This window comes from Vigna umbellata, chromosome 1 (genome assembly GCF_029865625.1).
Source record: "Vigna umbellata cultivar VRB3 chromosome 1, Vumbellata_1.0, whole genome shotgun sequence".
In the NCBI taxonomy this organism is placed as follows: Eukaryota; Viridiplantae; Streptophyta; class Magnoliopsida; order Fabales; family Fabaceae; genus Vigna; species Vigna umbellata.
Genome location: NC_142165.1, coordinates 53,492,956 through 53,507,925, shown reverse-complemented (window position 1 = coordinate 53,507,925; position 14,970 = coordinate 53,492,956). Strand labels below are relative to the sequence as shown.

Below are 14,970 nucleotides of genomic sequence, written 5' to 3'. Positions count from 1 at the left end.
AATTCACTCCCCCCTTCTGGTGTTGAGAAACAAAGCTCATCATTTTTAACACTATTAAAAAAGAAGCATTGTCTATTACACATTTTGGCATTGTGTCAACATTGTGAGATGTTGAATATTATGCATGGGTTTGCATGTATGAATGGTTATTAGGTTCTTGGGTTCCTTTTGCCTCTATTGTTGTTTTGCAATATATGTTTTATATGTTTAATCATAAAGTTTTTTCTCCTTTATAATATCATCTTCTATAATATTGTTATATGGTAACAAGAGTTTTCTTTTTGTCTTCCTTCTTAGCCATGTCTTCCTCATTCTTTATTACCTTTGATCTTTATTCTTCTTTCCGTCACTCCTCATACCTTCAACACTACCATTAATCTTAAACTTAGCGATGAAAATTATTTCATATGGGAACAAGTTACAACCACTCTTTGTGGACTTAAGCTTATATGTCTTTTGGAAGATTTAGTAACACTTCCTAAGTTTCACACCCCTAAAGACATTGTTGTCAATAATATCATTTTTAAGTTTCTTAATTATGAACTAGTTTCTTACGTACACAAATGTTCATCAAGATAATGGTCTGAATTTGCTTCTCAAATATGATAGAATAAGCTTTCCATGACACCTAAAACAATCCTCCAACTACAATTTTCGAACCATCGTAAATGTTGTCTGTGGTTAAAAATTCGACAAAAACATCGAGAATTGTTTTTAACCATCGCTAAAAGTCATAAAAAAGAGAGAACATAATGTTCATATAATGACAGGATTTACAAAGGAAACTCTATTAAAGTTGAGAAAAAAGATCTCCATTTGAGTGTTAACAAAGACTCATAAGCTTTTCATTTGTTTCTCCATCGTGAAAAATTTGCAACGATAATTCTTATGTTGTTATTCTCATCTGTTTCACTTTTAGTTACAATTATCTATATAACTGTGTCATTTTTATTTTTGACAACAGTTAAAATGTCAACAAAGGTTAAAAAATTTCCAAAAATTACATTTTTTTCATCACACGTTTTTTTTAATACGGTAGTTTGTTAAACATAGTTACATATTATTTTTCTATCAGTATATATCTTTTTGACATCAAGATGATTGTATATATTTTTGCTGTCGTTGGTTCACCAATCACCATGGATAATTGTATTAAGAACATTTTAGACGTCATATTAAGGCAATTTCAGATGGTTTATCACGTGACTGACAATTTTATTATCACCTTTGCGTAATGTTGAATGTCATGCATGGGTTTGCAAGCATGCATGGTTGTTGGGTTCCGAACACACACGAATAGTATTTTAATAGAAAATTAGAACTTTTATGGATTGAATTAATTATGCAGTATTTACGTGTAGAAGTATTTGGTTGTTGTGAAACATTCGCTTGAACTTTCTTTTTATGTTAAATTGATAACAATGAATAATCATCAAGTCATAGGACGCATAATGCATGAGCTTATATTCCACCTTTTAAAAGTACTTTAATTAAAAAATACTTCATATATAACGTGCACGTAAGACAATAATAGATATTGGGTTTGAGAAAACTATCACCTAAAGTCAATAAGAAAATCTCAAATTAGATTAACTGATCGAGACTGAACTAAATTGAGAAAGTCTTGTGCTATAATTTTTTTTTATTTTTAGAATATCTTTTAAAAATAGACTCTATTATTTAAATATTGTAATATTTAAATACACATGATTAATATAATAGAGTAAACTGAATATTAGTTATTCCCTTTTGTCCATATATATATATATATATATATATATATATATATATATAAATGATTTTCACTAAAGAATACATTTTTTTTTGTTTATAATGTAATTTTAAATAAGTTACTTATTATATTCCTTTTAATTTTCAAAGAATTTTGAATGCATAATAAAAATGGAAATATAATTAAAAAAATTATGTAATCATGAAATTTTAAAAATAAGAGATAAAGAAATTTAAAAAACGATTATTATATATGAACAAAGATAATATATTATTATTATTGAATAGATGTTAATTAACTCTTCAACCGTAAGAGATAATGTCATTATTTTGAATAGATGTTACTCCATGTGCAATTGTCCCATCCTACAATGGAAGTTGGAAAAAATGGCTCAGCTTTGTTACTTCTGTGTTGTATACGTATAGCCATTGGCCACTTGAACACCGACTATACAGTGAATTGCCAAACAAAACACTGTGCATGATATCATATCACCTTAAAATGATATTGAAATGCACTATTTAGCATCTTCATTCCTCACCCTATAAATGTACCTAATTATGGTGATGTATCTCACCAGTGTCTCTCTATCTATCTGCTTAACCATATTTGTTTTGTTTTGGCCATGGCACTGCATCACTGCATCACTGCATTTCGTGTCCTGCATTTTTGCTTCCAGACCTCCAACTGTTGCAGCAAAGGCTCAACATTCTGAATATTTCAACCCTTCCAAACTTGATGCTCTTCCCATTGCCAACAAATGGAACTTTGTTCCAGAGGAAAGGTCTAGCTTAGAAGTATATAAAACGGTAGGTCAAAATTTCATGTTTTGCTAACCTTCTTGTTTGGAACCTGAAAATGATAACCAGATCGATCACACACACAAAAAAAACAACACAATCATATATACTCCATGCATGAAGGGTTGAAGTGATTATGTCCTTTCCATGGCAGGGAGATCTGAGCACGAATCTCTCAGAGAAAGTGGAGGTGGTGAAGAATGAAGTTTGGAAAACTGTGGATGAAAGCTCATTCGAAGGTTTGTACATGATTGATGTAATGCAGCGCTTAAATATTGATTACCACTTCCAAGACGAAATCGAAACATTCCTAGAGAAGCAATATGCGAATTACAGTAGTGTTGGGAGTGGTTATGGTAATCATATTCATGAGATTGCACTTCGATTCAGGCTATTCAGACAACATGGTTACTTTGCGCCCGCAGGTTGGTTCTACTAAAATTTATACTTACACGTGTCTACATGTTCATCCACTCACTCCTATACTACACTGACACTTATATGCTAAAACCCACATAAATGTGCGGCAACAAGAAATTATTATATGTATCGATATTTAATGAAAATTTTATTTTAGTCCAAAAGATTTTGAAAATAGTAACACTCGACTAATTAATGAGAAAATTTTCTAATCCTGCAAACAAACATGGTTTCTTTCCCTTTTGGTATTATTTGAAGGCTAAAATGTTTGTTCATTGGAAACATCACAGACGTGTTTGAAAAGTTGACTAACAAGGAGAGAAAAATCAGGCCAGAACTTAGTGAAAATATAAAGGGGATGGTAGACATATATGAAGCTTCACAGTTAGCCGTAGCAGGGGAAGATATACTTGCTGAAGCAGAAATATTTAGTGGCAAGGTCCTAAAGGAAAAGGTAGATTGCATCGACAGTCACGGAGATCAGTTTGTAAAGAGAACCTTAGAATACCCTTTTCACAAATGCTTGCCCTTGTTTACCTCTAGAAAGTTCTTGGGCGATTTTCATGGCAAGAATCTATGGCTAAGTTCCTTTCGAGAGATTGCAAAAATGGATTTCAGTTTGCTACAGTGCTCATACCATCGAGAGATTGGTCAAATTACGAAGTATGATGGATGTTTAATTCAATTGATGAACTAAGCTATCTTGTTATGATGATCAGTCCTTAAAGTTCAATCATTTTTGCAGATGGTGGACCGAGCTTGGTTTAGCCAACGAGTTAGTGTATGCGAGAAACCAACCCCTTAAATGGTACATTTGGTCGTTGGCATGCTTCGCGGATCGTAGTTTCTCAGAGGAAAGGATTGAGCTCACAAAACCAATATCTTTGATATACATAATAGATGACATTTTCGATGTTTATGGGACTCTGGACGAGTTAACTCTGTTCACAGAAGCTGTTTGCAGGTGGGTAAATGAAACCACTTATTCACTATAAAAGTTTTCACAGATCAAATTACAGACAAAGATTAATAAAAAACAATGCAGATGGGATATCACAGCCGTTGAACAACTTCCAGATTACATGAAGACAAGTTTCAGTGTCCTCTATAATCTCACAAACGAAATCAGCTCCAAGGTCTATCAGAAGCACGGCTGGAACCCCATACACTCACTACAAAATGCGGTAAAAGAATACCCACATATGCATTATTTTTATATTCAACAGTAAAACCTTAGTTGAAAAAGATTTATGTGAGCTTGTTTTCCTCGAACTTAAAAGCATTTACACAGAAAATAGACGATGGAGATTTTTGGTCACGCATATGCAAGAAATTTGGTTTATATCTATATATTGAGAATTTGATGAGAATTGAACGTTTACATGTTGATGATCATATAGAATGTAAAAGAGATGGTGATTTTTGTGCAGTGGAAGAGTTTGTGCAAAGCCTTCCTAGTTGAAGCAAAATGGTTTGGGTGTGGGAAGTTGGCAAGTGCAAGGGAATACTTAAAGAATGGGACAGTAAGCTCTGGAGTGCAAATTATGTTGGTTCACACTTTCTTTCTTTTGGGTGAGGGATTAACTGAGGAAAATGTTGAGATCATAGACAGAAACCCTGATATCATTTCCTCCCCGGGAACAATTCTTCGACTCTGGGATGACTTGGGAAATGCACAGGTAAACAGATTTTATGTGATCATAGAGTTAACATAAAGGTTGTAAATTATTATTTGGAAAATGTCTTTTTGAAAAAAAAAATTTACAATAATAAAATAAAATAATGACACGTAGTTTATTATTAAAAAATTATTAAAAGAAATTGTTACCGATGTTATTATTTTGCTATTGTTATCAGTGTAAATTTGGTTCCTCTGTCAAGATCTTTTTGACTCCTCTCATATGACTTTTACTTTAACTAATATGGGTTATTGAGTCAAAAACATTTTATTAAAAAAAAATTCATATGTTAAAATATCATAAAAGTCTTGTAGACTAGAAGAAGCTCATAATTTTTTTTTAAATATTTGCTTAGAATAGAAATATTTTATTCAGTTTAACATAAATTTTGTATGATTTTGATAAATTTAGTTATTTGTTTATATAAAAAAATTACATAATAATATAAAAAGTTGAAATTTTTAACTGATTAAATATGTTTAAATTTTTTTATTGACTAAACATATCTTTAAAGTATATAAAACAGTCATTTAATTTTATTATGCAATAATTCATTTAGATTTGAATCAAAATTAAGTACGACATCTAAATTTGAAAGTTTAAAATAATCAAGTTTTGAATAACAAATTTATTAATTTTTTTATTATATTAATTTTTTTTTATATGACTTAAATTTATACTTAAATTCTACTAATTATTTATTTTTCTTTAATAATCAATATATAATAATTATAAAAATATTTAGTGTGAATTTTATTAAAATTATAATCTAATATTTTCACATTTTTGTTAGACTTTATATTTGTTCTATCATACTTGAGACTTTATCACAATATTTATTAAGTGTTATAAATTTATTCTCTTAAATATTAATAAAATTAGTAAATAGATTATAGTCAATAACTCTATTAATTTATATGTTATATATTTTATTTAATAACATAATAAATATTTTTAAGAATTAATTAAAATATTTTAATAAGATCAAACTGATATTAAATCATTTAAAATGGAGTTTTGGAAACCGATGCTTTTTTTACTTCACTTAAAAAGACCTACTAAAAATAGAGTTTTTTCAAAAGATGGATTAGAAGTGAAATGAATTAAGTTGACTCTAGATTATTTATAAATTAGTGATAGCACTGATATTGTTGTAAAGGATGAGAATCAAAAAGGCAATGATGGATCGTACGTGAAGTATCTGATGAATGAAAACCCAGAATACACGAGAGAAGTAGCAAGAGAAAGAGTGATGAGTAAGATCAGTGATGCATGGAAGAACCTCAACCAAGAGTGCTTGTTTCATAGACATTTCCATCCAACATTCACTAAGGCTTCACTCAATCTCGCAAGGATTGTACCATTGATGTATAGTTACGACGACAAACAGTCCCTCCCAGGACTAGAGGACCAATTCAATTCTTTGCTTTATGATACTTTTCTTTAATTTATAGCACTCCCAGTCCATATCTCTGTATAAGTGATTGCTGTGTGGATAATGTTTTTAACTTTAATTATATATTGGTCTTTTTTACATGTTATAATTAATTAAACTAATGTTATTTAAATTTTTATAAATGCATGTATTACTTGTATAAACAAAACGAAGTTGCAATTTTTCATAACCATAACTAATTCTTCAACAGCTTAGTGCAATGACAAAATCTTTCGAGAAAACCAATAGAATTAGATATACTACAATTCAAATAGAATTTTTTTTACACTACTTACACCAATTGAAAGATATTTTGGTCATTAAAAAAAATAATCTTTGTATTTGTAATAGAAGAAAAACAATTAAAAGCTAAAATAATAAATGTAAAATGCATTTAAGTTTCTTGGTTGTCAAAATAATGTAGTACCCATTTAAATAACATATTCCTAAATCTGAGTACCTGTGTTAAAAGTGTTGATGATATATAATAATATAACATTGAACTAATTATGTTCCACTATAATATTTTTCTACACGTATTTATGTGATTATACATTTATATTTGTTAATCACAGAACAACACTTTTGCAAGTAATTCATTCAATAATAAAATACTAGAACATCTAGTTTATAACATTATAACCTTTTATTATAGTAATTGGATAATTGATTCGGGTGCTACTGATCATATGACTTGTGATCCTCATATATTTACTAATTTTTCCTCTAATTGTTCTAAAACTGTTATTATTAATGCCAATGGGGTCTCATCTCCTATTGAAGGTATAGGTACTATATCCCTCTCACCCTCTTTATCGATTCCTGATGTTTTATTTGTTCCTACATTAAACTGTAATCTTATCTCCGTCAGCAAGTTAACCAAATCACATTCTTGTGTTGCCTTATTTTACCCAACCCATTGTCTTTTTCAGAACATCCATTCCAAGGAGAAGATTGCTAGTGGTAGAGAGAGTGAAGGACTGTATTATCTTGAAAATGTCTCACAATCAAACCATAATAAAGGATTGACTTGTCTTGCGAACGATCACATACAAGATAAAAACAAAAAAGAAATTTGGTTGTGGCATAGACGGTTGGGACATCCCTCTTTTGGTTATTTAAAAAAACTATTTCCATCACTATTTCATAAATGCAATATTTCTGATTTTTTTTGTGAAACTTGTGTTTTGGCAAAAAATCATCGTGTTGTGTTTCCTTTAAGCAATAACAAAACTAATTTTCCTTTTTCATTAATTCACACAGATGTTTGGGGCCCTGCCCCGCAATCTACACATAATGGAAAAAAATGGTTTATCAGTTTTGTTGATGATTGTACTCGGGTAACCTGGGTATATTTGCTTAAATATAAAAGTGATGTGTGTGATGTGGTTCGTTCCTTCTATCATTTGATTGTTACACAATTTAACACATCTATTAAGGTCATTCGATCAGACAATGGAGGAGAATATTTTAAGACTGAATTAATAGAGTTCATGAACTCTAAAGGCATCTTGCATCAAACTACATGTCCTTATTCACCACAACAAAATGGAGTGGCTGAGAGGAAAAATAGACATATATTAGAGGTGACAAGATCACTTTTGATAGATGGTAATGTCCCATCTCATTTATGGGGTGAAGCTGTGAGCTCTGCCGTTTATTTAATTAATCGAACTCCTTCTAGTGTGCTTAACTTTCGAAGGCCTTTTGATGTGTTGTCTGATCATTGTATCCTTCCTCCCATAGTTTATTTACCACCTCATATTTTTGGATGTGTTATATATGTTCACTTACACCCACATCAACGTACAAAGCTTGAAGAACGAGCGATCAAATGTGTTTTTGTTGGGTATGGATCAACTCAAAAAGGTTATCGTGCTTACCATCCACCATCAAGGAAATTTTATATTTCTATGGATGTGACATTTAATGAGCATGAATTTTTTTATGTTGATTCTCCACTTCAGGGAGGCAATGAAAGTGAAGTGCATAATCGTGATGTTGGTATGTTTGATTGTGAAGATAAATTATTGTGTGAGGATCATTCTGCAGGAAGTGAGTCAATCCTAAATATGGACCCTTCTTTTCTGGATAATACAGTGTCTTCTGATCATAACCAATTGGCTCAATCTTCTCCACAGGTTCAACTTGACTCTTCAGAGGTACCTTCTGATACTATCTCTGATAATACTAATGAAATTGATCATGAAATTGATTCTTGTCTGCGTGAGACCACCAGCACACCAAACACTGAGTCTACTACTGTTCAATATATTCTTCCACCTCGTTCTAACCGTGGTCAACCTCCAGTTAAATATGAACCAGACCTCCAAGCCAAAGTTAAATATCCCATTAGTAAATATGTGTCATCTCACAGGTTATCTCAGTCATATGCATCATTTGTATCTCAATTATCTTCAATTTCTATTCCTAGTAATGTACAAGAAGCTTTGGCAGATCCTAGATGGACCGAAGCAATGGTTGAGGAGATGGCAGCTTTAGAAAAAAACAACACTTGGGATCTTGTGTCCTTACCAAAAGGGAAGAAAACTGTGGGCTGCAGATGGGTCTTTACAATTAAGCATAAAGCTGATGGAACTGTTGAGAGGTATAAAGCACGACTTGTGGCTAAAGGTTACACTCAGTCTTATGGTGTAGATTACCAAGAGACGTTCGCACCAGTAGCCAAACTCAATACTGTGAGAATACTTTTGTCGCTAGCTGCAAACCAAGATTGGCCTCTTCTACAATTTGATGTGAAAAACGCTTTCCTACACGGAGAAATTTCAGAAGAAATTTATATGGATTCTCCACCAGGCATGACTGATTCAATTGGAATGAAGGTTTGCAAATTAAAGAAGGCTCTATATGGATTAAAACAATCCCCAAGAGCATGGTTTGGAAGGTTTACCAATTCTATGAAGGCTTTTGGCTATAGAGCGAGTAACTCTGATCACACCTTATTTTTTAAGAGAGGAAAAGGAAAAATTACAGATTTGATTATATATGTAGATGACATGATTGTTACAGGAAATGACCAAGATGAGATTTCTAGTTTACAACAATACCTTGCATCTGAATTTGAGATGAAACAACTTGGAAATCTTAAATATTTTTTAGGTATTGAAGTAGCTAGATCAAAACATGGTATTTTTCTATGCCAAAGAAAATATACTATTGATTTACTATCGGAAACTGGGCTGCTTGGGAGTAAACCAGCTGATACACCAATTGAACAAAATCATAAACTTTTTCAATGCTCAAATTCAGCAAGCATAGACAGAGGAAGATACCAAAGGCTGGTAGGAAAATTAATTTATTTGTGCCATACACGTCCAGATATCACTTATGCAGTGAATGTTGTTAGTCAATTTATGCATGACCCACGGAAGCTTCATATGGATGCTGTTGAAAGGATTTTGAGATATTTGAAGTCCGCTCCTGGAAAAGGAATTTTGTTCTCAAATCATGAAAACTTAAAGGTAGAAGGGTACACTGATGCAGATTGGGCAGGTTCAAAAGATGATAGAAGATCTACCTCTGGATACTTTACTTTTGTAGGAGGGAATCTTGTAACTTGGAGGAGTAAAAAACAACCTGTAGTAGCAACATCTAGTGCTGAAGCAGAATTCAGAGGCATGGCACTAGGTGTATGTGAACTTTTGTGGATTAAAAATGTGCTATCAGATTTGGGCTTTACACAAAATGAACCTATGAGTTTGTACTGTGACAATACTTCGGCTATAGCAATTGCTCACAATCCTGTGCAACATGATAGAACAAAGCATGTGGAGATTGATAGACATTTCATCAAAGAGAAGCTTGAAGCTGGAATGATTTCATTTCCTTTTGTAAGATCAGAATTGCAGTTGGCTGATGTTCTCACCAAAGGAGTATCAAGAAGATTGTTTAATGAGTCTTTATTCAAGTTGGGAATGTGTGATATCCATGCACCAACTTGAGTGGGGGTGTTAAGATATGCTAAATATTCTATTAAAGGATATTAGGCAATCAAATATTATGTTAGTTATAATTTAGATATTATTATAATTTGTGCAGATTTGTGCACCTGTCATTCCTTTAATAGATGAAGGGTTATAGGATCCTTAAATGTATATATATGGTACTCTACTCTTTGAAATAAAATATCAGAATTATTCTTTAAACCTTTTATTAATAAGTAAAATAATTAACTGATTTTGTATTTATAAAATCAATCATTAATGATAATTGTATTAATTATTCTAATCAATCGATTCAAACATTCCATGTGCATATTAATATACTAATAATATTGGTATTATTTTGCACAATGACTATTTGTGTGATATATGGACATAATTTGTATGAATTACTAATAACACTTACCTAGCTAAAAAGGAAAACAATATTGGTCATTATTTTCCTTTTATATTAAGTACAATGTGCCGAAGCTAAATCAATAAAGTTGTTTAGCAGGATTAAAAAATTATATCTTCATAATTATAACAAAAATCATGAAAAGATTGACTTGTAAAGAATGGAATAACCTTGTGTATTTGTAATAGCCAAGAATGACTTGTATAATCAGATTGTAACTAACTTTTTAATAATTGTTTGAAGAAGAAAATGATGTATAATGAGAGTTAAGGGTGAATTATAAACTACTTTACTCAATATCTCTTTTTATAGCGTACCTATATTTCATGATATGTCTTTTTTTATATGTCAATGTTTTGTATGTTCTCACCCAATACAAGAAGAAAAAGTTTATCGATGAATAAAATTCGTCGATAATCATAAGAATTTGTTAGTAAATCAAAATTATTGGCAACTTACCAATAACAAAAAAATTGTTAGGAAGATGTTAGTCGATAAATTTTATTAACGGATTCTTCAATCCATCAGTTATTATCATCGTGATTCTCGATAATTATTGACGATCAAAATTCATTAGTATATATCACGATATGGTCTTCTTCCTCCTATTCTTTTTCTTCCTTTTTCTTTCTTTTTCTACACTATACTACATGAAAATCATTTTACACCAATTAAAAAATACTTATATGTTTATTCCAGCATAAAAAGACCACATTTTATGTCTATTTTAGACCCACTATAGAAAGTCTACTTGAAAAGAAAAATTATGTAACAAAAGTGATTTTTTTATACTAGTTGTGGCCTTAACCAGTACAAAAAGTGATGTTTTTTTATTAGAAATTCGTTTATGCTCCCTACCGTATAAAATCCCTGAATATAATGACCCAAAATAGCCAACCAATACAAATTTCCATTCAAAGTACTAATAATATAATACAATCTTAACCTAATGGCTATGCATATAATATTTGCATGTAAACTCATAAAATACTTAACATCATTTTCTATAAACATTCACAAGAAACGAAGCATAGTGCTAACGAATTTCGTATAAGACTCCTTGCTTCATTGGAGACACGTCATAAAAAATTTACATAATTTATAGTTTGAGTTAACAATCTTTTAGTAAATAATACTTAAGATGTGAGTTATAAATTCTACATACTACTAGATCCCATGAGCCAATAATGTTTGCGGATATGATTTTATCCATGTGTCTCATCAGTCAATATCCACACTTATAACTCTCTATTTAACGTGAAAACTACGTGATAAATTCATAGAACATCATATATTTGATAATTTTATTTTAATAGTCTCCAGACTAACTACTTAAAATTGGTCCATTGTATTGCAACTTCTTTTCAAAAACAATTTAATGACCCACAACCTTAAATGAGACTCAACCGCTCTGTAAAAGAATGTATATTGAAATTGTATTAAGTATGAAACTTATTAAAAATAAATTAAATAACACAAAAAACAAATGAATAATTATTAGCAACTAATGTACTTAGTATAGTGTTTGGTTTTTTTATATTGAACATAAGAGAACCGTAAGAGACTTTTGAGGAATAATTATTAGCATCTTCTAGTGATCGCTGCAGATTCAAATGATATTAGATACAATTAAGTTTTACATATATATGCTTTAATTTATAAAATGCATACTTAATGATGCAAGTAAAATGCTTAGGACATTTCTTTGTGTCCCTTTTAAAATGTCTCTAATAAATATGTATGCATTTCACCTCCTCTTTGAGTGGTAACAAGATCAATAAATCCTTGTATATGGACATTAGTGCATGCATGATGAAAACACCTTAAATATTGAGAATAAATAATGTTAGAATAATGTGTTGAATATATTAAAACTTGATAAAAATAAGGGTTAAATATGTTTTTCGTCCCTTAAGTATTACACGATTTTGGTTTTAGTCCCTACTCGAAACTTTGATGGTTTTTAGTCCTCATAGTATTGAAACTATTAGTATTAATCCTTAAAAATGGACGGCGTCAACTTTTAGTTGATCTGGCAAACGGCGAGGCCACGTCTTCTTCTTAAGTATCTGCCACGTTGCTTCTTCGTCATCTCAATTGGGGGCAAAGCTGAGTTCTTCTTTTTTGTCATCTGAGATTAACCAATTCACCAAAGGCTCCCTATCATCCTTCTCGTCAATCCTCAACGCCACTTTCAACTCCTTCAACCCTTATGCTGCAAATTCGAACCTTCCACTCCTCAACGCTTCTTTCACACTTTCTAACCTCTTGTTCAACCCCACAACGGTTCCAACCAACCCTAGGAGCTCCTTCTTCACCTTTAGCTCCTCTTTCTTCACCTTCATTTCTGACACAACCTCGCACACCTCAACATCGATTGGTCGGAGAGGAGTCGGATAAGGGCGGCGGCGGCGTTGGAGACCTCGCGAGTTTGCGAAACAACATCGTTGTAGAGAGAAGAGGCGCGTGAAGTCTTCACGGTGTGACACGAGGTAGGACTGGACCTGAGAGCAGATCTGGAGGGACTACGACTCGAGGCGCTGGATCAGGAGGTGCAGATCGGGCGCTGATAGAGGGGATGGTTGGGTCCGAGAGGTCCTGCGCCGAGAGAAGGTCGCAGAAGTTGATATTGTCGAAGAGAGACTCCATCGACGGCGCTAGCGCGGTGGCGAAGATGGCGGAGACTGCTAAGGTGCGCTTGGAGTGTGAAGGGTGTTAGCGTTATGGGTGCGTTTGGACTTGATGGACTTTTGGTTTCAGCTCTACATGACATTGGTTAATCTGAGATGACGAAAAAGAAGAATTCAGCTTTGCCCCAAATGAGATGACGAAGAAGCAACGTGGCAGATACTTAAGAAGAAGACGTGGCCTCGCCGTTTGCCAGATCAACTAAAAGTTGACGCCGTCCATTTTTAAGGATTAATACTAATAGTTTCAATACTATGAGGACTAAAAACCATCAAAGTTTCAAGTAGGGACTAAAACCAAAATCGTGTGATACTTAAGGGACGAAAAACATATTTAATCCTAAAAATAATTAAAATTCACTTATATAAACTAAATTTATATTACTCATATGCATAACATATCAATGCCAGAGAAAACTTCAAAAACATTCATTTGACATATAAAAAAAGGGATGTTTGTGACTTTGGGAGGCATTTATAACACTATAGGTTGCACTACGATAGTCACTATCAATTCACCAAGTCATTCTAGAATTATTGATTCTGAGGGTGATTCATTCACATATTATTTTCTTGTAGTCCAACCTACTATACAAATTTAAAGAATTACATAACATTAGTATACACCAATATAAAAAGGAAAATGCATAATTGAAACAAATAAGGACAATTACCTCGTTTACTATTGTTTTTTGCTAATCTAATTGGCCTAAAGATAAAATGTCCAAGGGCCCGCCCTATAGGGACTTGAGTAGTAGCATCTCAAATGTCTACATATTATTTGTAATGGTTTCATGGTATATGGGTTCCCTCAATGTATACAGTTTACCTAAAGTAACCAAATAATATTTTTAAAATAAATCAAACAATATAATTAGGTTAAAACAAGTACATGCAAAACAATATAATTGGACATATTACCTAACGTCGCCAAGCACTCGAAGGGATCATCAATGAATAGTTCTTAGTCTGCATCAACAGTTGAAGAAGCCTCTTAAAGGGGAACATCACAATTCCTTTTTGTGCTTATACAAATAGGAGAAGCATCTTAAGGGGGATTACAAGTCTAAGATGAGAGAGAATCTACATATTATATGAATTTACCTATAAAGTTCTAACCCCGTCTCCTTGAAAGTTTGCCATGTGTGTTCATCAAGGAATTGATACTTCTCACAGGGACTTTTATTACTTAATGAACCATAAATATAATGACTTGTATGGTTCGTCTTTAAACCCTTCCATCGTTCTCCAACAGATGAAATTCATTTTGTCCTCAACAGATTACTATTTGGGACGACATATGTGACTTGTACAAGAATTAATTATATATATTAAATATCAAATGTATATGTTCATAATAAATTATATAAGTTAAGATTTCATATCAGGATACTTTGAAAATTTTGATTTTTCATTGTCTCTGGAACATGATCCCAATCATCTATAAGAATGGATGACTTTATCTCCCAAAGTTGTATTAGCAAAGCCACATAATTGGGAAATTTGATGAAGTTATCTCCCAAAGCTTTATTAGTATGCATATCAAACTAGATGAGAAATCTCTTACTAACGTTGTAGTTGACTATCAACTTTCTCAACCTAGTCCCACAATTTTTCTTTTTAGGTAGACTTCTAAATCTCATCCCCACCTTGTAAGGTGGGAGGTCACCAAATGGTGTGTCACCAAACATATCCATGTTCAAATAATTAATTGTTAGTAAAAATTAATAGATAATATAAACATAAGATTTGAATTTATACATTATCAAGTTGGACGGTCTCTCACAATCCTTCGTGGTGGTCATCATGTATGACATGAATGTCATTTACTTCCTTAATTCCATTTAAGATTGGCATA

At 32.0% G+C, this 14,970-nt stretch overlaps 1 protein-coding gene across 1 annotated transcript; it reads left to right on the top strand.

Moving 5' to 3' along the window:
• Window positions 1-2,292: 2,292 nt before the first annotated feature.
• LOC124848691 ((3S,6E)-nerolidol synthase 1-like) lies at window positions 2,293-6,150 on the top strand. The gene is made up of 7 exons (XM_088105172.1): window positions 2,293-2,541; window positions 2,687-2,957; window positions 3,243-3,615; window positions 3,698-3,916; window positions 3,998-4,136; window positions 4,383-4,631; window positions 5,791-6,150. The coding sequence occupies exons 1-7, from the start codon at window positions 2,293-2,295 to the stop codon at window positions 6,076-6,078; spliced, it is 1,788 nt and encodes a 595-aa protein (XP_087961298.1). The 3' UTR covers window positions 6,079-6,150.
• Window positions 6,151-14,970: the final 8,820 nt, after the last annotated feature.

What these genes read in the sequence shown, in the direction of transcription:
- LOC124848691 (XM_088105172.1), top strand. Translation starts at nt 2,293, where the DNA reads ATGGTGATGTATCTCACCAGTGTCTCTCTATCTATCTGCTTAACCATA. An exon ending in GAGATTGGTCAAATTACGAA is followed by an intron (nt 3,616 to 3,697) that starts GTATGATGGATG and finishes TCATTTTTGCAG; the next exon opens with ATGGTGGACCGAGCTTGGTT. An exon ending in TACACTCACTACAAAATGCG is followed by an intron (nt 4,137 to 4,382) that starts GTAAAAGAATAC and finishes ATTTTTGTGCAG; the next exon opens with TGGAAGAGTTTGTGCAAAGC.